Below are 26,589 nucleotides of genomic sequence, written 5' to 3'. Positions count from 1 at the left end.
AAAATGAGAGCAGGTGCCAAAGCTGAAAGAAAGCAATGAGAAGCAATTCAGGAGCTCAAAATTATATTCTTGGCTACATTTTTATTTGCACAGTGTCAGAAATAGGAGATTAGCAAGGTATTGCTGTTGCTGCTTGGACAAGCATGAATGGAAAATATATTCTAGGAGAATTTATTAGGAATTAGTGGTAAGCAGTAGCTAATCAGTTGCTGTGTAGACTGCATAACTGCTAAAGGCAGACTTTTCTGGGGGAATCAGATGCCACTTCCCAGAAATTATTTTCTGACCCCAAGTGGTTTTTACAGGTAAGGCAACTGCCCAGGCTCCAGCATAACTCAGATCCTGCAGGAGACAGAAGCTACGACAAGCCTGTGAGAAGGCAGTATATGTTGGGCAGCTGTCTAAGAACAGCTACATAGATGCCCTCTGGAAAAAAGGCTGATTACAATATTGATAGTCTTATTTATTAATATTATAGCCTGTGAGAACATTGATGATACTGGCAAGAAGTTAGATGGGGGCAACTCTTGGTCAATAAACAACCAGTCATTCACTGTGTAGAGTACCATATATACTTCATAATACAAATATGGAGCAAAACAAACAAATCTGTTAGGATACACTGACAATTTCTGAACTCTAGTCGGTGCTGAAATTGTATTCTCCTCAGTTTGTACCTAGAAAACTTACCTAACCTTTGCTTTTATGGTATATCTCTCACATGTTCAACTAGCAAACATGTTGAACAAAAAGTTACATAAGCAAATGTGTGTGTGGGTAGGTGGGTGGGGGTGATCCTAGCCACCATCTGGAGAGTTCCATAAGAGCTCTTGCTGGTTTTCAGGACACATGTAGACACCAATCCTCCAAACAGGAGTGATGCCTCATTGCACTTAGAGATATTACTTAGCTCTTGACAGAGTTGTCTTGTGTACTGAGACTTGAAGCCTGGGCTTTAATGCAAAAGAAAGATGATTGCACTACAGTTAGGGAACTCAATTGGAATGTGTGCTTGATTCTTTAGGTTTGCGTAGACAATATCATGCAGAGTTTTCAAAGACTGGGGTGGGTATATTTAAAGATTAGTTTGAGATCTGCTTGGCAGCAGCTTGAAACAGGTGCTGTTTCAGCCAGCCAAAAAACCCAGCAGGGATTCCTGGTTTTTTTCTGAGGTATCTGGTGTCTGTTAATTGCATGGATGGGGGTGGGAATGTCAGCCTAGGCTGAGAATCTTTAGCAGTACATGTCTTTGCACTTCATTCTACTCTAGTCTAAGCCCTCTGAAATCAATGTAGTTAGGCTAGGAGTATCTCTGCATAGGACTGCAATGCAAGTATTGCAGTAATTGGAAGACTAGGGGGGAAAGTGAGCACTCAGCACATTTTCTTAGTAGGCATAAGCAATAACCTCCTTCACCCTGTTAGTACAGCTTGTGAGCCATGCATGCCTCCATGATTAGATCTATCCTCTATCAAGAGGAATGGAATGGTAGTTAGGAAAACAGATAAAGAGGCAGCAGATTTATTATGGCAGAGATTACCCTAAACTTCAGCAATGGTGAGAGCCTTCTTGATGCTTCACTCATCTGTGAATCAGAAAATATAAACCAGCCATAAAGCGAAAATGGAGTAATGTCATCTCAGCTGTGGAGAATGTTAAACGAAGCAGTTGAAACAGCTTCTTCTGATTAAAAGCTAGGGCTACTGCCTGAAGGCACTAGGAGAGAATGAGGGAAGGAGATAATAAGTGTAAATATTTTAATTACTCTTCAAAAGGCAAGTTAAACATGCTTAAAATCTGCCTTCTTTGTATTTACAGAAACTCTTTGAGTGTCTTTCTTTGTTTCCCATTGGGTGATCTGTGCTGTGGATAATGGAATGTGGGGAGCGGTTAATCTCAGATACACAGCACTCGTATGCTTACTGGTATTTATTGATCAATACACCGAACATGATTTGACGCTCTGTGTTCTGTTTAACCCTCTCTCTCTGTCTGTTTAAACTCCCCAGTTAACGTTGGTAAGTGATTGGTGCTCAGATGTGTAAAATCTGCATCAAACCAACACATACCATGAACTGCCTACAAATTAGATCTGCATGAATTTCCCTCCCCTTACTAACAGACTTCATTTGCACAAAATGAGACCAAGGGGACAAAACTGGGGATCAGAGGGTTTTTGTATCAGTTTACATACACAGGTCTCTCTGCACATGTGGACCTTGCTAAAAATAAGGTCCATGACTGAGCAAATCCTTGTATGTAGCTGTGCTTCTGCTTTTTTCTTTGGAGCATCTTAGCTTCATTACTAAGCCCTCCTTATAAGATGCATTCATAGCATGTGGAATTAATTTCAGCTCCCTTATAAAGAGGGTAGGAATTATCTTCTACGCAAATTACGCAGAGTGTGCCTGTTGCTCATTGGTCTAAATGAAAGCTAGAAATAAGTTCCTTTACATTTTTATTTGCAAATTCAGAAGGCTATGATAGCAGTTTCTCACCAGGGGAACTCTAATGTTGGAGCTATCCACGTTACCCCTGAATTCATTACTCAACTTTGTCCCCAACGGTCTGTGTAATCTTAAACCAGGAATGTGTCTCATACCAACCACCACATGCTTTAACTTTTCTCCCTACACACACTCAGTCCATTCACTCTGGTAGACCAATAGCCCCATCCTCTAGCAGAATCAAAGGGCACGGCAACCATCTCCCCAGTGGCTCCTCCATTTCAGCTGTGGCAGTGAATGCTAGTGGTTTTGCCTGATAGCCAGCACTCTTCTTTGTGCAGCAAGACTATAACTGAAAAAAATGGGGCTAGACTCTGTGTTCTTGGTAGCAGAGAGCTTTACTAACCTACTGAGGGCATCACTCTGACTTGTTACTGCACATCTTTTTGTTGTTTACTCCTATTACTCTAATAACAAATTCTAGCTTTGAAAAACTTTTTAGTTGTAATTTTCTTCCTTTCCTCTTTGTACTAACGCTTCTCTCTAATCTTATTTGCATTCAAATTACCTCACCAGGTGGTACACCAATCAGAGGTAAGAATGCTGAACTGTGCCTCCAGTTGTCATGTCACGTCATTTCCTTTCTGCCCTGCCACTTCTCCAGCAGTACCTCATCTCCAGCTGTTATTTCACTCCAGACTCTGTTAGCACACTTGCTCATTCACAGTTCCCTCACTTGTGTGCTTGTTTTTGTTTATTTTTAATGTGGCCGCCTTGTAGAATCATCCATCACAGGTATGCACCAGTCAAAGGGGGTTATTCAACGGGAGGTTTTCAGAGTAGAAAATGCTGCTCTCCCCTCACCCCACCCCTAGTGCCACAGAGGGCTGTGATGTCTTGGATCTTTCAATTTTGGTATCCCTCTGGGGCTCTGAGTCCTGGCAGGTTAGAACTAGCAACTGTGGTATGTTTTGAAAGATGCAAACATTTTCGCAAGAGATCAGTGAAACCCTTTCTTCTGTACCATTGCTGACAGGGGTGAAACCAAATAAAAGAGAGAGTGTGTGAGAGAGACAAATTCTTGAAATGTCAAGCAAATCTGGCTGAGAGATAAGCAGAATCTTTCTTTGAGACCTGTGGATGCCCCCTTCCAGTTTGTTCACCCATCTAATATGAAGGTAGAGGGAGGAGATATAAAAAGCCAGAGGGAGGAGATGTAAAAAAATCCCTTCTGAAGGCTGACAAGGACCTACGGCACCACAGTACTGAAGATTTGCTGTGAATTAATTAATCAGACCTATATCTGCCTGCCTGAAGTCTTCAGTTGTTCAGTCTATCTCCACTTGGACAGCTCTGCATTCCTCACCCCTGCTAGTTTCACCACCTTTATGAACTAGTAATAGCACTTTCTATGAAAGACGGCTGTTTCCTAGCCTGAACACTCAAAATGGTCCCTGGAATTTAATTTTAAAGTGCTAATTAGTGCTATGTAGTGTGATACTTCAAGCTCTCTTGACTTCTGTTATGGCTGTTGACTGACCCCTGAATTTCCTGATAAAATTATTACCACCACTAAATTACACTCACTCATTTGTCCAATACTACCCTCTTTCCCTTCCTTTTCCACTGAATCACTGCTGGAAGATAATCACCAAACTTTGGAACTGGTTCTGTTGCTGGGGGTTAATGTTTTCTGGTTCTCGTTAAGCAATTTTAGAGCAAATGTGAGTTGCTGTTTCATTAACATTTTCCTCAACTTGTCTCTATGGAAAATCTGGGCCAGCAAAATAAATAAATAAATCTTACCAATCCTTTTGCTATGAATTGATTTCTTTGAATTCCATCCTCTTTTTGGGATGCTCCAAGATTGGCAGCTGTGATGTCACAAGTTCATTAAACTGTTTCCGCATTTTCATGCTAAATCTTTTTTTTAAACTGCAACAGAACGTTAAGTAATCAAGTAGGCCATCTTCCCAGCTCCAGCTATGCCCACAGTAGGTTGGGCCTTTTCTTCAATATACCTGCGATAAGTTCTGTTCATCAACCAGTTGAGGGCATTAATGACTCAGCACCAGAACCGCCTAGATGTTCTGTATATCCTGCTTGGGGAAATGGGCATATCTCTATAATGAGAATCATCCATCTCATAAAACATAAACTTCCCCATCTGACTTTTAATGAGATATTTTAAGAATGTGCCTGACATTATTTAAAAAGTATGTCCCCTGTTTGAATGTCAAAGAGAACATTTCTGTAAGTGCCAACAACCACCTCCTGGCATCTCATACAGGATTTCCCCATCAAACTGATACCTTTTGTCAAGCAACACACAGGTTACTGAGTCTCTAAAGATACCAGTGGGATAGGTGAAGGCACTTTTTGAAAGGGAGGTTATATTCACATAATGATCTATACTGTGGTCTCCATCAAGGTAAGTTTGTTGAACGTCTGCAATTTAAACCAGAAATGCATCAAAGCTAAAGGCCTTGTTTGAACAATAAATTGGATGTTTGTTTTTAACAGTTCCTGTTGATAGGTATATTCTGTGTGACAGGCCGTGAAGCCCAAGCACAATCCCTACATATCGATCGGAGTGTGTAGTGAGAAGTTAAGCCAAGCAACTACAGGACAAGTTTTGTTTCTGAGGCTAACCTTTCCTTTTGGGCCTTGGAGCTGTAAGCCCTGCGCTTGCTGTCCAGAGGTGCTGTCACTTTTCTAACTGAGAGCTCTATGTTCCTGAGACATGTTGTCACTTTTAACATTCCCCCTTTGCCTTTCAGGTGAGACCCAGGCTGAAAGGTCAGGGTGAGTTTTGATAGACTGTTCAGAGATGCATGGGTCCAGCTGGTGACTGGCAGGTTAGACAAGAAAATGAATGGATGGATGTGTGTTTTAAAGGATGGCCCATAGGCAGCAATGAAAGCTTCTGTGAAGGAAGTGACACATATTCTTTTCATAAAAGTTCAATTCAGTTTGTCTGTGTTGTCATAGAATGGAATTAAGTAAATGTAATGGGAAATGCTCCCAGCTGCTGCTTTTGGAGAAGCAGTAAATGTTGGAATGTCATGGAAACCCTGACACTTCTGAGATGCCATACTGGGTACATGAGCAGTGGTAGAACTTTTGAAATGACATTTTAGCATCTTCTTGGATATGAGTTTCTCTGTGCTTAAGAAATTAATATAAAGCAGCAAAAATACTGATACCAATTGGCTAGATTTTCCTCTAGTGTGTAGTCATGCCTTCAATACAGAAAGAAGGGGGGAAATGGCAGAGGTCTCTGAAAGACTGAAGAGATCATCATTTATCTAATGCCTAAGCTTACCCAGATTTCCAGATTTTTTCTTATAGAGATTGATACATTTTGGCAGCCTTAGCATGCTGCTTATATTGAGACCTATGCTTTTGATTATTTATTGTTATTATTGTTGTTATTATTATTATTTGTATCTGTGGTGATAGGGGAGAGTAGATGAAGACCAGACATATGCTAGAACAAATGAAGCCAAATCTCAAATTGAACAGTGTCCTTGCATTTGCCCTTGTGTGCTGTTCAGTTTCACAGGCTTGACAGTGACTGCCTCTCTTGTAAATATCACAGCAGTTCAGCATTCTTTTCAGGTCCCCGTTATGCCAATCATCAAGCTCAGAGAAGAGATGAACATAATGAGCATGAATAGAAAAACTGCTGTGGTGGTTTCCTTTTTTGCACATTTCACAGTAAAGCTGGTTAAAATGGGCTTAGGGGTATTTGACTGCCATTATGTCTGGGACCTGTGAATTTTAGAAAGGTTCACTGAGAAGACCAGAAATAAAAGGCAACAGTATGCTTGTAAGGCGACATTTAGGCAATGGAGAATGCAGACCTGCACCTTTCTGTGTGATAACTGCTGTTAAATGTACACAATTTGTCTAGATCCTGCACTTTGGTGTTTGCACTGCTCAGCCTCAAACTACATGTTATGGTTTCTGTCATGATAATTTAAAAAAAAAAAACTTTCCCCCCAGTTCCAAATGTAGCTGCCTGACTGAGAGAGAATAATTCAGAGGGAGAGGGATTCCCTACTCCTTTCCTTCACATTGTCTGATTGAATTTTCCCATTTGGGAAAATTTACAAGAACACACTGTTTTCTCCAATAAGGTTACAAACAAACCTTGGCTTACCATTTTTCAATAAGAAAAGATCAGGGGAGGGAAGATCCTACTCCCCAACTCCTGTCTTCTCAAAAAAGTAGTCCCAGTAACTAGTAGTTCCAGAAAAAGGGGGGGGGTCTTTTAAAATGGTGACAGAAGGTGCCACCGAGTATAAACTCAGAGTAGTCTATCCTAAGTAACTTTCCTGACATGGCAGGTACTACTACAACCAAGATTCTGTGTTGCACTTCTCTGTAGAACTGCAAGGTAGTAGAAAGTACAGAACTTTCCAGCCTTCTGTTTCAGCCTACTTCACTCCAAACTATTCTAACTTGAAATCCGTATTCAAAATGTCTATTGCAGCCTTTCTCAACTTTTGTTTTACCATTAAGAGCCCCCTGAAACATTCTGGAGGCTTTGAGAAACCCCAGAAGTGGTGTGGTCGTGCAGAATATGGTTGGGAAGCATAGCTGTGTACACGCCCATCACCTTCCTACCCTCTTCAGGCCCATCATTTGCCATGGGGAAAGGCAGGTATCTGGACTATGTATGGTCATATCACCCAATACATGCTTAGCAAACTTTAAAAATATATTTAAAAATAATTAATTTTCACCCACTCAGGAAACCCTTACAAGGCTGGTTGAGAAAGTCTGGTCTATGCACAGAGAGTGCATGAGTTCCTGTACAACTCATAATGCCTCCAGAAATTTTGCTCTTGCTGGTGGTGAATGGAGAGAAAATCACCTGATCTGCAAGCAAGTGAAGTATTTGCAAAATGTCTTCCCCCTCCCCCAGCACCAGCACTACTGCTGCATCTTTACCAGAGACTTTATTAAATTGTTCCCCAAAAACTCCAAGCTTTGTTTGAGAAAAAAAATATCAAATGGACAAGGGGACAAGAAGAATAGAATGCTTCTAACTGCCTTCGAACAGAGTTTATTATATGCACCGGTTTTGGCACATTCTGATATGACTTTGCCCTTTTACATGCAGTTTGCTCAATCAGACTTGCATTACAATAGTACTCTAATTAACTATGATCACAGAAAGTAGAAATCATTCAAGTAAACTTAAAATCCCACCTTGTACTATGAAGCTGGTAGACTGTCCCATCCAAGCATAACAAGCAAGGTGCTGGGGAGGTGAAAAGAGGCAGATTCTGCATGGTCGAAGTAAAATTCTACTATATGGTGTATCTTTATGGTGTATCACCATGGGCTGGGAAAGCTGGACTCCTAGAGTATCCAGAGTATGTTAATTCCTCCTGATATATAATGCTTCATAATACTACTTCTCTGGTAGTCCATCAGTTAACCTGGGTTCAAATTCAGAAATTGATGTGGAGGACAAATATGCACAAGACAGCTATAGTTGGAAGATAACTAGAGAACCAGGCCTGATGACAGCGTCACTTACAACCCAGAAGACATTGCTGCACCTATAACATTATCCAACCTCTTTCCTTTACAATATGAACAATGTTACATAAAGAAACACAGTATGATCAGCTCATTATATTTTGTTTACACTCTTTCTGACAAGTTTTTCTTTTGGAACAGTACTTCCAGTGAACACTGATAGAGGGTGGGTTTTTCCCCCCTTACTGGGTTGATTTTCAAAATAAATGTCTCTTTTTTATTCCTTCCATGGTTAACAAATATAAATGGATAACTGATCAGTATTGACTTCATAAAATTGTTTGTTAGTGATTTGTTTAGGGTTGTGATGGTTTACACATATATCCTGAAGAGTTAGCCAACTTCAAAGACACTGTCATCAGTATAACCACAACACCCTTTTTGTTAGCAACTGCTTACCAATTAAACATCCTTATTAAATTCCCCCTCCCCAGTAACTATTATTATAATACGGATAATCCCATTGAATTTATAATTGAGCCTCAGATTTTAGAGAGCCAGTGACCTTACTCATATTCAGAAGGCTACTCAGGTCTACTTCTTAATATAGTCTGAAGTCCCAAGAAAATTTAGGTGCAACAAGATCACTAACTAAAGGAGGTTATCAATATATTTTAAAAAGAGTTGTGATAGTCCCCGCCAGAAGGCTTGTCTTGTCTCATTGAGAACCTCTCCCCTATCAAAGAAATACTTGGACTGACAGTAGACCATCAAAAACCATTGTCAGACATTCCAGAGCTATGGGCTAGATCAATCAATCCCTATTTCTCCTCAAGCCAGTTGATCAAAAAAATCCCGCAAAAAAGTGAAACAAATGAGAGACATCCAACCCCCTCCATTAGATCAGTTCCTCCCCCCATAACTGTCACTTCCTTCTTGCTGATCATGTTTATTCTCCAAACACAAGTAAAGTGTGACAGTTTTAAAAAATCTCCCCGTTTCATCCTATCTGGTGCTTTCCACCACCTTTCTAATATCCTCTATCTTCAAAATATTGCCTTATTGTTCTTGTAGTCTCCTTCCTAGTCATCGCTTCATCTTCCTACCAGCTCATTCTGGCTCTCACTGAGCTTTCTGCACTAACAGCACCAACTGTTGCTGTCTCACCTCTATTATGTCCTCCATCCTTTTTCTGAACCCCAACCCAGTTCTCTCCCTCAGGCAACTTGCCCTTTCCCTTTCTCCCCCTAAAAATTCACTTTCTTTTGTATCTAGTACTCTCTGACTTCCTTCACCAGCACTCCCTCCTGCATTGCTTCCCCAAAAAAGTGTAGCTATCCCAGATACCTAAAGTCAAAGATGGCAGCTCTGTGTCTATTTCTCCCTCTTGCCCACTTTCCCAAAGCTTCTCCACCCACATTTTTAGCATTGGCAGGTTCCTTTTTCACCCACCATTAAAATTATGTTACTGTACCCCTTCCTCTGGATATGCTTCTCACAATACCACACACGGAGAGGGTATTTGCAGAAACCCTTCTATGTATGATAAGCATCTGATAATCTGGTTCCAGTTGGATCCTTTTACTACTTATGCAGTGAATTGTTTTATTGTGTGAATTGCTAGTAAAATTGCTTATTTCTGACTTTTTAGCTATCCCTTGTAGCCAATAAAATTGTACCTTTGACTCAGGACTGTGCTTCTTCCTTTCCAGAGTATTTCTTCCAACTATGCTTATGTATACATCGCCTAATCATTCAAAGTGCTAGTTCTTACCTATAAGCTCCCAGGTGGCTTGGGGCCAGGCATTTAAATATGGTATCCTATCATATTGTCCAGCTCTCCAATTGAGACCCTCTTTGTAAGGTGCCTGAAGATGTAAGGTGGATGGTGATCAAAGACAGAGCTTTTTCAGTAGTGATACATGGTCTTTGGAAAGCCCTGTTTTTGAGGCTCAGCTGGTACTTACTATGTTCTCATTTAGGCATCAGACCAGAACATTTCTCTTTACCCTTGGTTTTAACTAAGAGGTTCTGTTTTTTTAGATTTTTAATGTACAAGCCTGATGACTGTTTTATAACTATGATTTTAGACATCTCTGTTGTATGTTCTTTTATGCCCTCGACTGGTTTAATTGGTATGTATTTCATTGACTTGGTTTGTTTTATTTATGTTCAATTGGGATAACTTGTTACCTTTACTGTTTGGTTTTTGTCTTATTTTGTAAACTGCATCAAGCAAGTCTGGAGAGGCAGCACACACTTTTTCTAAATAAGTGAATAGTCTCATATTTCCCATATCTGAGTTAGGTGTGTATTTGTGAAGATGCACACGGGTTAAACCCCCTTATTTCATGGTAACCACACATCTGGAAATATGCTGACTCAAAGTTTGAATTGTTTTCGTTTTACTGCTTTTCTGTCACAATTCAGGATACTATCCCTCCCTCTTATCACATACAAGATTTTATACAATACGTTATTGAGGATTGCTTTGTCTGGATCATAAAAATCTCAAAACAGGCTAGTGGTGGTGCTGCTACAACTTGACCGAGCAACTTAGTAACAGGATATGAAAGTGTAGGGGGCTTTCCAGCATAGCATGTAAAGGTGACTTTCTTGGTTGTGGCGAAGAAGGCAGGGTTTGTGGCTGAACTCCCACTTTCAGCCCTAACATACCAACAACGAAGATTCTCTGCGTCATTCTATTATGTGGCAGAACTCCATAGAGTTGTTTTTTTTTCACTCTGACATATAGACTTAGGCTACAGTCTCAATTTATCCTTCTAAATAATGTAGGTGGCAGCAGTTGATTCACATTAGTTTTCCTTCTGTTCCAATGATATGAAAACTGAATTTGACCTCCACGCCTTGAAGTGGGAAGAGCGAAGACAGCAATTTCTGCTTCTGTTCACAGTGCTGTTTTTTCTGTCAAATGGAAATGAGTTCAGACTCTGACAAGCAGATAGGTTAATGCTTTCTCTCTTGGTTCAGGTGTGTGTGTATGGGTTGTGTGCAGCTGTGGACCTTTTCTGTCACCTCTGGAATCTCAGCTTCTGGAAGCACCATGAAATAGTTTCTTAGCTGCTTTTGCTCTTAGTCATATTATTTTTTTGTCTTTATCGTTATCGTTTGTACTTTCTCTGCAGCTGGTTGCAGCCCACACAAAGAGAATGCAGTTGAAAGTGCTTAGGTCTCACTGAAGTTGGTCAGAAGAAGGAGCAAAAGTCTAGTAAATGCCATTCTAGCCATAGTCTTCTCTAATGTTGTCAGAATTGGGTTCAGGCCAAAATACAGTTTTTCCATAGCCCAGGCAGGCATGACTGTGCCACTCCACACGGATCTCACTTTGCAGGGCATCCTTCATCTTCACCGTCGCTCCTCGTTTTCAGACTGTAAAGGTAAATTCTGCAGGTGAAAATAGCTGCTTTGGACTCTTGAGACATTGTACCATTTTGAGGACCCACCTCCAAACCCCAAGGAATATTTCCAACTCAGGGGTTCCCATCCTCCAGGTGGGGCCTGGAGATCTCCTGGAATTGCAGCTCATCTCTAACCTATAAAGATCAGATCCCCAGATGAAAATAGCTGCCATGGAGGGTGGACAAGAGTGTTGTGCAGAAGAAATATTTGAGGCTTCCCACACAGGATTGTGGGGTAGAAGAAACATTTGAAGCCTAACACACAGGGCTGTTGTGCAGATGAAACAGAAGGCAGAAGAACTCCTACATCACCATCCTGTTTCATCTACACAGCAACTCTATGTGGTAGGCCTGAAATGCTTGGAGAGGGGGGGAAAAGAGACAAGACACAGATGACTTGGCTGCATCTTCCCCGTAGCAGCAAGGCCAGCCACAGCTGTATTGTAAGTGAGAAAGGGACTTTTCTGTGGCTTCCCTGTCAACCAATCATTAGATTGAAGGGGAAAGCTCTCTCCCATCATGTGTGCCCCTTCCAAGGGAACGTGCATGCCCATAGACACCCTGCATAGCTCTCGGAAGAGTGACAGCAATGCCTATCAGCGCAACACAGACAGAGAAACACATTCCTTGTTTCAGTCAGCTGCATTTAGAGGCTTCCTTCACAGCCGGCCTGAAGGGAAGGAGGGTGCAGACTCCTGAGCAAGAGCCACAATTGGCCCTGAGTGGGGGATATTCCACCCGCAGGGGAGAGGCAGTCTGGTTTTGTCAGCGGTTGTCAGCAGTTTGTGGGCAGATCCCTCTGAACACAGAGCATGCTGGTTAACAGATGACCCATCCTTGATCACGTTCCCTTTTAAGTGGTATGATAGTTTCACTAGCGTGAGTGAAAAGAGCACTCTTCAGAGGTAGAGAAGCAAAGGAACCTCTCGTGATATAATTGTAAAGACCTTTTTGGTTTTTAGAATCTGGTTATTCAGATTTGAGTCTGGGACTGGGGCTAGTATAATTTTTAGAATGGAATTTAATAGTAAAAGACATTTGAGAACAGTGTGCAGAAGTGAGCATTGACAGAATGAGCACCGTCTTTGTTTTTTTCTTTGTTTTTTTCAAGCAAATGGTTGAAGTACACTTAGGTTTTTCTCCGCTGTTTCAGCTGAAGAATTCCAAATTCTTTTGAAAGTTTTTTTGCCCTGCAGGATTTTTTTCCTGAAAGCATGGATATTTACATTCAAAAATGAAACATAATGAAATCAGTAACCTTTTTGCTTATGCAGCAGTAGAGACTGGACGCAACAGATGCCTTTTCACACATGCATGGATGCCTTGTTGCTGTTGTGAATGTTTTAGTGGCTCAAGGAGAAATGTCATGCTTACTAGAGAATACCCCCTTCCCCATTCTTGTGGTCCTGTCTGAATAAAGGGACATAACCCAATTGATTGCATTTGTAAGAATTTTGCCATAAGCCATGTTGTCTGTGTCTTGTTTACGTATAGGAGCCCTCCAGATTGAGAACAGTGAGGAGTCAGACCAGGGCAAATATGAATGTGTTGCTACAAACAGTGCTGGGACCCGTTATTCTGCTCCAGCCAACCTTTATGTGAGAGGTAAGGCAAGCTTCTTTCTCTTTTTTTTATTTCATGAGCATTCCCAGTTACATGACTCATGGGATAGTATAGCTAGAGGGTACCTTAATGATGCCTTTGATTTCTCTAACTTAAATGCCCACTTAATCTGTGTATATAAATGAGCATGCTTTGGAAATGCATCCTTGCCCCTCTCACCAGTGCTTCATTGAGAAAACAGAAGTAATCAGTTCCAGAATCTGTCACAGGAGGGGTAGGATAAAAAGGAAGAAGCTATTACTGTTTGTTTGGTTGTTTAATTTATCTGTTAGCAGAGCTTTGTGTGGTCCTGTAGGGAATGTAGGGAGCTCGTATCCTAGTCATCACCTGTTCTTGCAGGTGAGGAGATATATCCAAGTTGGTTTTGGAATAGCATGCTAACTTTCTCAAGTCGTCTTGGTCAGCCTCTCCTTAGCAACAGGGATAATTACTGCAGCTATTCTAATCACTCCCATTCCTGCTGAGACTCAGCTGCAGTTTGTTGCACAAAGCCAGTTTGCCAGTCTGTTTTCTTATCTGTTATTCCCAGGGCTCAAAACAGGAGGGCCTTTTCTCTTACATTAAATCTGATATTGAGTTTTGTATTTGAAGGGCAGAAAGTCATGTTACTTCATTAAGAAATGATGACATATTCTCTTTAGCATGTCAAGGAAATGGTGTGTGTTCATTCCCCTTTATAAGTAAGCCAGGACAGTTGTGATAGAACTAGGAAGCAGCTTGGGACTTGTATAGAATAGGAAGGAAAACAAAAGTGAAATGTGGTACCTTTGGCTTGTTGACAGTTTAAATTCATTTTTTTTAAATTTTAACTTAGAGCCAGAATCCTACTAACTGATGGTTTGAAAATAACATTTTCATCTGCATTGCTTTCTCTTTCTCTCCCTTCTTCTCCCCCCCCCTCACCCCTTTCCTAGTACACACTTACATGCACATACCATTTCTTAAAAAGAACAGTGGAGCAATTATTCTCTGGAGAGGCCAAGATGACCTGCCGTCTGATTGCTTCTAGGTGTCTCCGTTGTTCTCATTGTGTTCAGCGCTCATTTTAAGCGGGAGCTTTTTCATTTTGCAGAGTAATTTCTACATACCAATCTTTCAACAGCTGAAGTTCCGAACGGATGATCACTCTTTATCTGTGCAGCAGAATCACCCATTTCTCACTCCTAATGTGATTAGAATTGACCTTATGCTTTCTGAATTCTTGTAAACCATTGTTCAAACCATTGCTAGTAAAACTAGCACTTAGGTTGTCCTTTTGCACCCAGGAATAGAGGCAAGATGTTTATTAGAATTTATCACATGCTTACATTGTTGTGTAAATGATTATACATTCTTGACCATGGTTGTATGCAATAGTAATATCTAGCCTTGGCAAACAGGATTGGGAAGGGTAATGTTTCACCTGAATGCACAGCTTGCCAAGGCGAAGAAACCTCACCTTTAAACCTCTCTGATTGCTGAGTCTTTCTTTATTTAGCAAGAGACTCCCCTTGGAGTCTAAGAAGAGCAATAAACTGTGACCCAAGGCTTGATGCAAAGAGCAGGTTGTTCAGGTAGCTGGCTGGTTGGCTGTCTTTTGAGATAAGGTGACATGGGCCAGGCTTCTGGTAGAGAGCTTCATGTATATGGCTCATTTTCTATTAACCATCGTATTTCTCAGGCATAAATTTTGGAACAAGCCTCCTTTTTATTGCACATAATCTTTACAAGGTTGGACTCCAAGCTGCAGGATTGAGATAAAGCCCCACAGTATATAAAAGGCAGGTTACTACATAAATTGTTCCCTGTGGAGGTTTGCCATATGTACGGTTTCCCAGACATTATTTATACAGGTGGCTTTGTTTTACAAAACAAAATAGGTAGCATAACCAGCCCAGGGAAAGACTTTTCACAATTCATGGCCTTAAAACCATCATTTATGCCTTTGTCAATGGGATGAGGTTAGTTTCCTTGCCTCTCAGATCTGAGAAAGCAAAATAATGCATGTACATGATTATTGCCCATGAGTTATATTTGTGTAGCCATGTAAGCTGCATAATAACTGAATAACTTAATGGTTGATTGTTTTATTTATAAGATTCATATCCTGCCTTCCTATTTAACAAGCAGATGCAATATCTTACAAAACAGAAAGTAAAACACTAATGTAAAATTAAAATACTAATTAAAGTACAAAAACAACAAAGTAATAATGATGATGCAAGCCAGTTAGACGGCGGCAGTTAAACGATATCCAGATTTAAAAATTTAATAACATTAAAAGCAAATTAAATTGACAGCACTAATAACCAGAAAACCAAAAATCGTAAAATCATAATTAGGCAGAAAAGCGATCAAGTTTGGGAAGATGATTTATTTTGTCAAACCTTACTATTTTACATAAGGTAAAGGTATCCCCTGTGCAAGCATCGAGTCATGTCTGACCCTTGGGGTGAGGCCCTCTAGCGTTTTCTTGGCAGACTCTATACAGGGTGGTTTGCCATTCCCTTCCCCAGTCATTACCGTTTTACCCCCCAGCAGCAAGCTTGGGTACTCATTTTACTGACCTCAGAAGGATGGAAGGCTGAGTCAGCCTTGAGCTGGCTGCTGGGATCGAACTCCCAGCCTCATGGTCAGAGCTTCAGACAGCATGTCAGCTGCCTTATCACCCTGCGCCACAAGAGGTATATTTTACATAGACAGTGGTTAAAATGTAAAATTAAGTGCCATACGATATAGTGATAGCCACAAGGATAGATTCATGAAGAATAAGTCTATCAATAGCTACTAGCCATAATTACTGAGGGGATCATCCACACTCATAAACACTAAATATCTGGATCCTAAGGCCAGGAGGTAACATCAGGGGAAGGCCTCAGCCTCTGTGTCCTGTTGTTGGCCATCCAGAGAAATTGGTTGGCCACTGTATGAGACAGGATGCTGGACTAGATGGACCATTGGTTTCATCAAGCAGAGCTTTTCTTATATTTTAATGACCTCAGAACTAAGCAGGGTTTACTAAGATTAGCGTTGGGATCAGAGACCACCAAGGAAGACTTGTTGCTATGCGGAGAAGGGCAATGTCAAAACACCTCTGCCTTGCAAACCTCTTGAAGGGTTGCCATAAGTTGATTGTGACTTGATGATCCTTAATTAATAATTAATGGATCTTTTAGAAAATACATAAAAATATACACCAAGTTGCAGGCACACGTAAGAGAGCCTTAGGAGCATCTTCTCCTCTGTAAAGCTTTGCATGGGAAGGGGGTGAAATACTTTGAGAATAATTAAGCCTTCTCCGAGAGATAACCAGCCTTTCTCTCACAACGGGAGAATTCCTGGAGGAACTAAAAGAGGCAGTGGTATGCCCGCTACTGGAAAAAAATCTTTAGACCCACGAGAACCCAACAACTATCAACCCATCTCACACTTAGAATACCTGGGGAAAATGGTGGAAAGGGCTGTTGCGAATCAACTATTAGCATTCCTGGAAGAAGCTTCATTCCTAGACCCATCTCAGTCAGGTTTCCAGCCTAGCCATGGGGAAGCGACAGCAATAGTCGCCCTGATGGATGACCTCCATCGCCAGCTGGACCAAGGTGGGTTGGTGCTTCTGATACTACTAGATCTCTCAGCAGTGTTCGACACAGTCGACTGTGAGCTCCTAGCTCGCTGCCTTGCCGACACCGGAATACAGGGGACAGCCCTTCAATGGCTGATCTCCTTCCTCTGGCTTCACAGACAGGGGGCGATAGGAGAGATCATCAAGCTGCCGACACCTCATTTGTGGAGCCCACAAGGAGCAGTCCTCTCTCCTATTGTATTCAACATCTTCATGCATTCTCTTGCCCCACTGGAATGGAAGTTCAGGCTAGGTTGTCATCAACATGCAGATGACACCCAGCTCTTCCTCCAGATGGATGATCACCTTGACTCTTCCCCAGAAGCATTTGCCAGCTGCCTGGAAGCAGTGATGGGATGGCTCAAGCAGAGTCATCTGAAGCTCAGTCATTCAAAGACAGAGGTCCTGTGGCTGGGTAGGAAAGGACCTTGCAAGGAAGCATGTCTGCTGAATGGTGTGCAGCTGTCAGTAGTTCACTCCGCCAGGAACTTAGGCATGATCCTGGATCATTCCCTCTCAATGGAAGTTCAGGTCACAGAAGTAGCACGGCTGGCATTCTACCACCATCACTAAGCCAAACTACTAGCACCCTGCTTGGCTCCGGAACACATAGCCACAATGATCCATGCGATGGTCACCTCTAGACTGGACTTCTGCAACTCGCTGTATGCAAGCCTGCCTTTGGCTTTGATCCGGAAACTACAGCTGGTCCAAAATGCAGCGGCCAGGGTCCTCACAGTAACTCCATGGAGGTCCCACATCTGGCCCACCCTTCATCAACTGCAATGGTTACCAGTCGAATTCCTGATCAGGCAAAAGGTTTTGGTAATCACCTTCAAAGCCATAAGCGGTCAGTGTACTTGAGGGACAACCTTTCTGCCTACACCTCCCAAAGAGCCTTGCGCTCTGCCACCACCAACCGGCTAGAAATCCCTGGCCCCAAAGAACCCTGCTTGGCCTCAACCATGGCCAGAGCCTTCTCTGACCTGGCCCCCACCTGTTGGAATGATCTCCCAGAGGAGATTAGGGACCTGACAGGACTGAAACAGTTCCGCAGGGCCTGCAAAGAGAGCTCTTCCTCCAGGCATTTGGTTGAGGCTGACAGAAATCTACAACACCACTGGGCCCCTGAACCCTTCTATCTTGGTAATCCATGTACCTAAACTGAACCATGGACCTGTTTATCGTTACTGAAACAGTTATCTGTTGTTCTTACCACTGTTGTACTGTATTATATTTGTTTCTGATATAGAACAAGTTCAATGTATTGTTTATGTTCTAGAGCCAGTTTGGTGTAGTGGTTAGGAATGCAGACTTCTAATCTGGCATGCCAGGTTCTATTCTGCGCTCCCCCACATGCAACCAGCTGGGTGACCTTGGGCTCGCCATGGCACTGATAAAACTGTTCTGACCTAGCAGTGATATCAGGGCTCTCTCAGCCTCACCCACCCCACAGGGTGTCTGTTGTGGGGAGAGGAATGGGAAGGCGACTGTAAGCCGCTTTGAGCCTCCTTCGGGTAGGGAAAAGCGGCATATAAGAACCAATTCTTCTTCTTCTTCTATATGAATCACTCTGAGCCTCAGGGGAGGGTGGTATACAAATATAACAAATAAAAATAAATAAAACTAAATAAATAAATATTTTTTAGGGTTGACCCTACTAAGAGCTGATGAAATTGGCCTAGCCTGGGCAGGGCTCCGGTTATTCTGTGGGTAGGTAGTAACAGTTTTAATATTTCACTCACCTGACATATATAAACCCTAGAATGTGTAAGACAGACCACTGGGGCTACAGATGAAGATCTCAAGCTTAGAGAAAATGGCTTGCTGATGACCATGTAATATGCTCATGGCTGGGTTATATGAACTGAAGACTTCCCAACTCACTGCCCAAACATTTACACTACAATAGCTCTCATGACAACCTTGCATATTCCCTGGTTCATATTTCAGTGCATGAGGTAAAAAAGCAGTCACAGGGAAAAGAATGGAATAGAGGTGTTCTTCATAACAACATTTCTTCCCATGAGTATACTATAGCAGCCATAGACAGCCTACATCCTCTCATGACTCCTCTGGAGGCTGGCAGGGGAATTTTGGTTTGTTGAGCCAGCAATATTTCTAACTCTCAGTTGGCCTGAAGAAATATATGCAGTGTCCCACCAAAAAGCCTTTGTGCCTCCAAACTCTTATAACTCAGTGGGTTCTCAATTGATATGTTTTGTGGCTTCAGTCAGTTTGCCTCCACTGCAGTCTGATCTTTGGTGATCTGCAGCTCACTGGTTCAATTGTATTTCTCTAGTCCCTTCAGAATATTGCTGGCTGAACCACACAACCTGTACTGTTGCAAAACAAGAAGAAATCAAGTGCTGGTCAGGAGTCAGCCATCATTACTCTGATGGGTCAGCTCTGGTAGCAGTGCCGTTTCAGGGGAATTGCTCATTACTAGTGTTCATCCATCAGGGTTGCTGGCAAAGAACAATTCTTTAAAAAATACAGTATCATATCCTTGAGTGTGGGGAAGGTGGCTATGTTCATCCAGTGGCTTTGACACCATAGTGAGGCTTCCCAAAAGATCTTTCTTCCCTCTTCCCCAGTCGTTTAAAGTAATCTTTTGGGAGGATAGCTTTATCTTTTTAAATGACTATGTAAGCCATTTTGCACACTGGATATTGCAGAAGAATGAATGATAAACATTTAATTTGATTCCCAGGCAATGTTCATGCTGGAAGAGCGACTGAGTGATCCATGGTTTAAGCCATCTTTATTAGTAAACAGCAGCAGGGACTGTCATTCAGTCATCTGGCAAATCAGCCTCTCTCCAAAGCTGATGTTTGCCCCACTGGGGGGAAATGCAGTAACATACAGGCAACCATGTGTGTGTTTTTCTTCAACAAGGAAAATAGCTACTCCAGGGAACCATTTGAGGAAAACAGTATGGGCAGGGGTCTGAAACTTGCCATACCTTGCCCCAGTTCCCAGCAGCTGCCATTTATATCAGTAATAAATGCGTCAGAGATCTAATAATGGATCTTTCTGTCTCATCTAGTTTGGCCCTAACTCTGTCCTTAGGCTAGTACCTACTGTTTCCATTTTTGTAAGTATCAGAACAGCTGTAGTGCAGCACTAGAAGAAAGCTGCCTCCCATAATGTCAAAGCACCCATTTTCTCATAGTGTAAAAGGCTCCATAGGTAAAGACATTAGTGCTAACTACACATTTAATGACTAACAACCTGAATAGTCCATGCTGAGTGGAGTCAGTGTGAGGTTAATGTATCTTGCAAGGGTTATACACACAAGAAAAGATCCTGTGGCCACCACCCTAGAAATGTATATTTGAAACAATTTTAAGGCTAACACAAACAGCAATATTATAAATGCATTTTTGCCTATTTAAAATTTCCTCTGGGCAGAAAGTTTAGAAAGCAGATTTACCCCATTTAATCTAATTTAGACAGTGATCTGAGGATTGCTTTGGTCTGCACCAGTAGTGAAAGTGGAATTTGAGAAAGGGGGTATCCAAACTGGCCATAGTGAGGCCATATGCACAATGGGTATGAGAAACTCCTTGATGTGCTGCTCTTCTGCCTTTCATATCAGAGGAACAATTCATGCCTCCAGCAACAAGAATCCAAGCCACCTGAAAGATTGCCTGTGCAAAGGTTGCTAAAATAGCATCAGTAGTAAAAACTTGGGGGTGATCCACCAGGGGTGAGAGTTGAAACTGCTTAGAAAGTGACAGAAGTAAATTATTCTGTGAAAACACACCTTCCCAAAAGGAATGTGAACACGGACAGGTGCCTCTTGGTGTAAAGCTATTTTGGTGTAATGGTTAAGAGCAGCAGCCTCTAATCTGGAGAGTCTGGTTTGAGACCCTACTCTACATACAGCCAACTGGGTGACCTTGGGCCACTCACAGTTCTCTCAAAGCTTTCTCAGCCCCACCTATATCACAGGGTGTCTATTGTAGGGACAGGAAGGATAGGCAATTGTAAGCCACTTTGGGACTCCTTCGGGTAGTAAAAAGTGGGGGACAAAAAATAGCTTTTCTTCTCTTTTGTCTTTTTTCTTTTTCTTTCCCAACCCAGAGCTGGCAAATGTAGCTGTGATTGCAATTTTTAAAAATGAGATTAACATTTACTATGTTGGCAGGAATTTTTTCCACCCTACTAGTACCCGCTCCCATGGCAGCAAGAAGTAACTTTTGCATGTCACTTTGTTCACATAAAAAGGGGGCCTGGTTCAAATGAGGTCACAAAGAATATCACAGTGTAAATCTGTTAAGATTATTGCATTTTAGCCATGTCTATGTTACTTAGAAGTCTGACTTTGCTGTGGCCTAAAGTCTAGCGTTTGGAATGAAGTCAGATTCAGAAGGATGGAAGAAGGTATATTCAATACATCAGGGATCCCATTTTCCCCATGCTTAAAATTTGGAGATAAGTCACAATATTGTGCACTGTACTCAGTTGATGTACATACACATTAAAATCAGTGAAGGTTCTGGATGAGGCTTTCATGTTCTGGTGCCACAATTTCAAAGTCCCTTCCTGAAAGCAGGCTGTAGATACCTGGGAAAGATGGTAAAGGCACTGTAATTTGACTTAACTTTTCAAAGCTTAATTGTATTATGCATGGCTGTCATTATTGATTTAATATGGTTTTGCTTGCTTCTTAGGGCCAGCCCCACAATTAGACAAATGTCTGCTTTAGTCACCAGAATTAGGACATGGTTAAAATGGCAACAAATTGTTGTTTGTTACTATGTTTTTAGTGCTACTGGGAAGGGGGTACAATTTAAATTCTCTTCTTCAGGAGCCCATTACATCTAGTCCATCTTTTATTGTTTTATATATTTTTTGCTGGTTACTTTTGCTGTCCTGTAGAGCGGTGCTCCCCAACCACTGGGCTCAGGTGTTCTCCTGAAATGCAATCCCTCCATCCCTCTTATGGCTGGGCAAGGTGGTAGGAGAACGAAGCTTGCTGCTGTACCTACCACCTGGAATTTAGGTATGATTTTCAACACCTCCTTGTCTTTGGAGGCACAGATCACAAGAGTAGCCCAGGAGGCATTTTTCCATCCATGCCAAGCCAGGCTACTAGTACCCTACTGTCACTGGAGCACTTGGCCACAGTGATCCATGCAGTGGTCACTTCCAGGCTAGACTTCTGTAACTCACTCTAATCGGGCCTTCCCTTGTCTTTAACCTGGAAATTACAGTTCGTATATAATGCAGCTGCTAGGGTCCTCACTGGGTCATCTTGGAGGGCCCATATCCAGCTGGTGCTGAGGCAGCTGCACTGGTTGCCAGTTGTGTACTGGATCAAATTCAAGGTGCTGGTACTTAACTTTAAGACCATCCGTGGTCTGGGCCCTGCATATCTAAGGGGCTGCCTGTTTCCTTATGCTCTGTTGGTGGTTCCCAGCCTATGGGAGGTGCACCTGGCCTCAACCAGTGCTTGGGGCTTTTTGGTCCTGGCCCTGGCCTGGTGGAATGAGCTCCTGGAAGAGCTGGGGGCCCTGACGGAGCTATCACAGTTCTGCTAGGCCTACAAGATGGAGCTCTTCTGCCAGGCATTTGGTTGAGGCCAGGCTATAGAAGATCAGAGTTCTTTCCCTAGAGGCTCTCTAGATGCCTGACATCTGGAGCAGGAGATGTCTTCCCCAAGGATAGCAAGTGATATGTACTGGGTGCGGGCTGGTGAGTGGGGGGGAATTAGAGAGGATTAGACTGCCAGGGATTGAATTTTATTGTTGTTTGTTGTTGTTTATCGAGTCTTATTGTAAACTGCCATGAGCCAGTTGGGTCTGGGAGTGGCGGTCAATAAATTTAATGAATATAAAATAAAATAAATGTCAGTTTCTAAAGATGTCCACCCTTGTCCCAGAGGATCTCAACAATTATTGATCATTTTCAGATGGAAGCTTGAACTTGACAAGATGCAAGTGCTAGTGGTGAGCAGAAGGTTTCTGGATGGGGTAGCACACAATTTCTGGATGGGGTAGCACTCCACTTTAAAGAGCAGATTTGTAGCCTGATATGCTAGAGGCCCAGGCCTGTTGCTGAATAAGTAGGTGGCAGCTCCCACCAGCTTCAGCTGGTTACCCAACTATGGACTTTACTGGGCAGAAAAGATCTGGCCACTGTGATGCATGCCCTAGTTTAGATTACTGTCATGCTCTCTGCATGGGGCTACATTTGAAAAGTGTTCAAAAACTTCTTTTGATGCAGAAGTGGCCAAGAAGTTGGTTGATATGGGTCACAGGGACCATATCATTCAAGTCTTGGCCCATCTTAACTGATTGTGAATCTCTTTCCCAGCACAATTCAAGCTGCTGGTATTGAGAACACTGCCCTATAGGGTTTTGAACCAATATACCTGAAAGGATCAACTTGACTGCTTCTTTATTTACCTTGTTTTGGGTGCCCCTGCCTTCTGAAATTAGTTGGATGGCAAACCAGGGGTGAGTCTTCTCAGCTGCAGCACCAAAACACTGGAATTCTCTCCCCAGGGAAACTTGCCTGCCCCCTTCTGTTGCCATCTTCCATTAATGGGTGAAATCTTTGTTTCATTTGGCATCTCTTCAGTGCTCCCTCCTTCCTGACCTATGTTTTAATTATTGTTCTTGTTCTTATTTGTATTCTGGCTTAGGGTTTAATTGTTTTAATTATGTGGTTTTGTTGGTTTGAATGGCTTTTAAATGCAATTTTATTATGTATGTTTTTAACTTGCTAGTTGTCTTAATGGGTGAGAAGATGGGGTATGAATTTTGTAAAATAAATCATATATCAGGTGACTATGCAACACTAAACTATTTAGAAGGGCATATTGCAATGGTTTATTGGTACTAAAAACAGTCCTTTTTCTTGTTTTCATTGTTGAGATTAATTGCTTTTGGTGATTGTATAAATGTTGCCGTGGGTTTTTGTTTTTTTGTGAGAGAAGCAGGATATAAATCTTTTAAAATCAATAATGAATGTACTCTTCACCCTTTGACTATATCCAGGGGTTGAACTTCTAGCTGCTCCCCCATGCCACAAAGGAAATAAGTAAAGAACTGTACAAGAGGTACAGCCCCCTCCTGCGTCAAACGATCAAGTTCCCTCATCCACTTCCAAATTGAGATAAAGAGCCAGTAGAACTAAAACTATCTTCCCACGGTCCTTAAGAGCTGATTGAAAAAAGTGAGCGGAGCCCACCCACCCTGGGTACTGAAAAAATGCCCTGTATGGTGTGTGCCTGCTCTGAGATTCTGTTTAGGTTCCATGGTGACTCTTGGTGCGATCTGTTTAAGGAGCATGTTTTTGGATGAACATCAGCACAAGTAGTTGAAATGCCCCCTACTTTAATCTTTCCAAATGAGTTACTGACAGTTCTGCCCACAATATATTGTCCCATTGAGGCTTCTTAATTCATGATGTTTTCTGCTGATAGGCAAGTTTTTCTCCTGTTTCTCCCTACCTTTTAAATCTGACTCATAAGCAGTTCTTAAACCACCAGAGCAGCCTCCGATTTCTTTCACCAAGGATTCAGTTTCAGGTGATGCACCACAGATATCTAGCTGCAGTAAGGTCATCAGCCAAGGAAACAAGAGCTTCCATACCCCTCAGGAAAACGCAGCACAACTAACCTCTTACTGTCTCTCCTGCAGGAACAAAAAAGGGGCATGTTCTGGATTGTCCTGCTTCTTTGGACTGACCGTTGCTTTGACATCTTGCCCACTTTTCCTTCCCAGTTCAGTGCATCAGGAGGCCTGGCATGGCAGTCAATTCATACTACAATAATATTTCTCTGCTGCCTTTAGCTCTGTGTGGAAAGAGTGGAAAAGAGGCTGTTCATGCTAGAAGGATTTCCATTGTTCTCCAGGACTGCTTTCTCTGTGCAGAAGTGATGGGGGAGGGGTATGCATGTTGACCAGTATGTGTGAAAGTTGGGCCTGAAGTTGTCACCTTTAGAGTCAGAATGAAACTTGGCACTTGATTTGAAGGTCTGAGATGCAGTGGGTATGTACATGTGTTTTGAGTGTGCACATGTTGTCTTTTGCCTATAATTGGCCAAGAGTGAGGCTGCCTACAAAAATTTCTGCCTGCTCTAGTGTTTTGGAGCTGGGGTTTCGTGCATCTGGATAAGGAAGAGAAGCTGGACTCGCTGCTCTGTGGCAGGAGTGGCACGTTTGTGTATGTGCTGTGTGTGTGTACACACATGTATGCTTGCACAGTTGGGTAGTCCTGGCCAGTCTCAGCCATCTTGTCTTGTTGTTTCAGTGCTGTGCAGACACATGGCCTGTTTTTACTCTCTGTGTTTTTCCTTGTCTTTTTTTATTCCCTTCTCATCTTCATCGCACTCTGTCATCAAACAAAACAAACTTTCATCTCTCAGCTCAGCGAGAAGGTTGGTCGTTTTCACTTCTTATCCATCTACAGTATGCCACCTCCGATGGGACTTTTCCAGTAAGGGATGGAGAGCCAGCCCTGCAAGGGGAGGGTCTGATGGCCCTTGGCTCCCTGCCAGGCACTGCCCCAGCAGGCCTGATGGAATCTGCTTCCTATTTGCTATGACCTTGCTGACAGCATTGACCACATTGCTTGCATGCCTTTGTTGTTTGGTGTTTCAAATGCACAGAATCTTACCTGCATGCAGCCCACCCCACAGGTTTCCTTGTTTGAGGTGGGAATGGATGCATGCACCTAAAGAGTAGGTAGCAAAGAAGGGGTTCTGCCTGGACCTGTTAATGTCTGTTAGATTCCCGTGTGGTTCTGTCTCTACCCAGGGATCCATAGTACTCATGTGATGCTTAGATCAAGATCCCTCCTCTCTCACAATGTTAGCTGCTTCAAGCAGACTAGGAGGTGTTGGAGAAACTGATGCAGACAGTACAGCTGCTTCTGGAACTCTTGTTCTTTTCTGAAGGAAACAAGTGGGTTTGCACAAGAACATCCTGCCTTGGGAAGCAGGGCTTATGATACGTGCAGGACACAACTGAAATAATTGAAGGAGTTCTTGCTGGCCCATTTTCTTTAAAAGAGCATAAATTGCAGTCCTGAAAGCTGATAATGACTTCTCCAAGTAATGACTCAGCAGTGGCATCAACCATACAACAAGAAAGAAGGTGTGGCACAGATTATTTTGTGTTGTACCAAGTCACTAGGCAAAAGTTGTTCTCAGAACTTCAGAAACTGTAGAGGGCCTGGCAAATAGTAGATGGCAAGCAAAACCTGTAACTTGATATGTCTTCAAATATGTAAATTACCCAAAAGCCATCTCTGTTGTGAATATTTAGAATGTATCCACACAGCAGTTTTGAAGGGGGTCTAATGTAGATCCAGTCCCCGTGGTTCCCACTCTGCCTTTTCATCCCACAACAGCCTCCCATCTGTATGACCAGAGGACCATTTCAGAGGGTAGTAGATCCAAAATCACTGCACTTTTCTTTTTCTCATTGTTTTGGTTTAGTGCAACAACCCTGAATTACACAAGCGCAGGAAGCCACTGTCTGGGCATGCTGTTAAATTGAGACCCCTCCCTGAAAACCCCTAAAAACCATGCGAAGAAAACTTCATTATGATTGTAATTAGAGCATGTATAATGAGATGCTTCTGCAGTTGTCCCAGAGCAGTAGCTTTTGTTCTGATTATCCTTCTCTGAATATGCTCCCTTTAGACTAAAATGGGGGGGGGGGAGTTTCTTATTATCAATCTTAAGCTAGAGATTGTTGTGGACAGAATTCACTGACATCCTGGCAGGGATGAAAGCTGAGAAACAGTGGGAAGATCCCAAAACTGCATAATTTTCCTTTATTGGAGAGGGCTGCTGTACAGGGTCAGATAACTTAGTAAAATTAAAAACTTTCTCCAGTGAAGCTTTCAAGAATGTATCGCCAACAACTTATGGCTGTTTCAAAGTTTATTTATGACTAGTTACATTATTATCCTACCTTTGTTCCATCACTGAACTCAAGGAGGATTCAGACCTGCTCAGCTTCAGCACAGTTTCTCCGCA

At 42.3% G+C, this 26,589-nt stretch overlaps 1 protein-coding gene across 17 annotated transcripts in view; it reads left to right on the top strand.

The window, feature by feature from the left end:
• PTPRF (protein tyrosine phosphatase receptor type F) overlaps nucleotides 1–26,589 on the top strand; it is a 613,096-nt gene that overhangs the window by 497,365 nt on the left and 89,142 nt on the right. For 10 of the 17 annotated variants that reach the window (XM_077334070.1, XM_077334074.1, XM_077334071.1 and 7 more), the window contains 2 exons: nucleotides 3,024–3,041; nucleotides 12,857–12,967. In XM_077334070.1, the coding sequence (XP_077190185.1) occupies nucleotides 3,024–3,041; nucleotides 12,857–12,967 (129 nt within the window). The remainder of the gene's footprint in view (nucleotides 1–3,023; nucleotides 3,042–12,856; nucleotides 12,968–26,589) is intronic. The other 7 variants (XM_077334085.1, XM_077334086.1, XM_077334084.1 and 4 more) reach the window with 1 other exon arrangement.

This window comes from Paroedura picta, chromosome 4, assembly GCF_049243985.1.
Source record: "Paroedura picta isolate Pp20150507F chromosome 4, Ppicta_v3.0, whole genome shotgun sequence".
NCBI lineage: Eukaryota > Metazoa > Chordata > Lepidosauria > Squamata > Gekkonidae > Paroedura > Paroedura picta.
The sequence above is the reverse complement of the archived record's forward strand: the minus strand, read 5'-3'. Positions and strand labels throughout refer to the sequence as shown.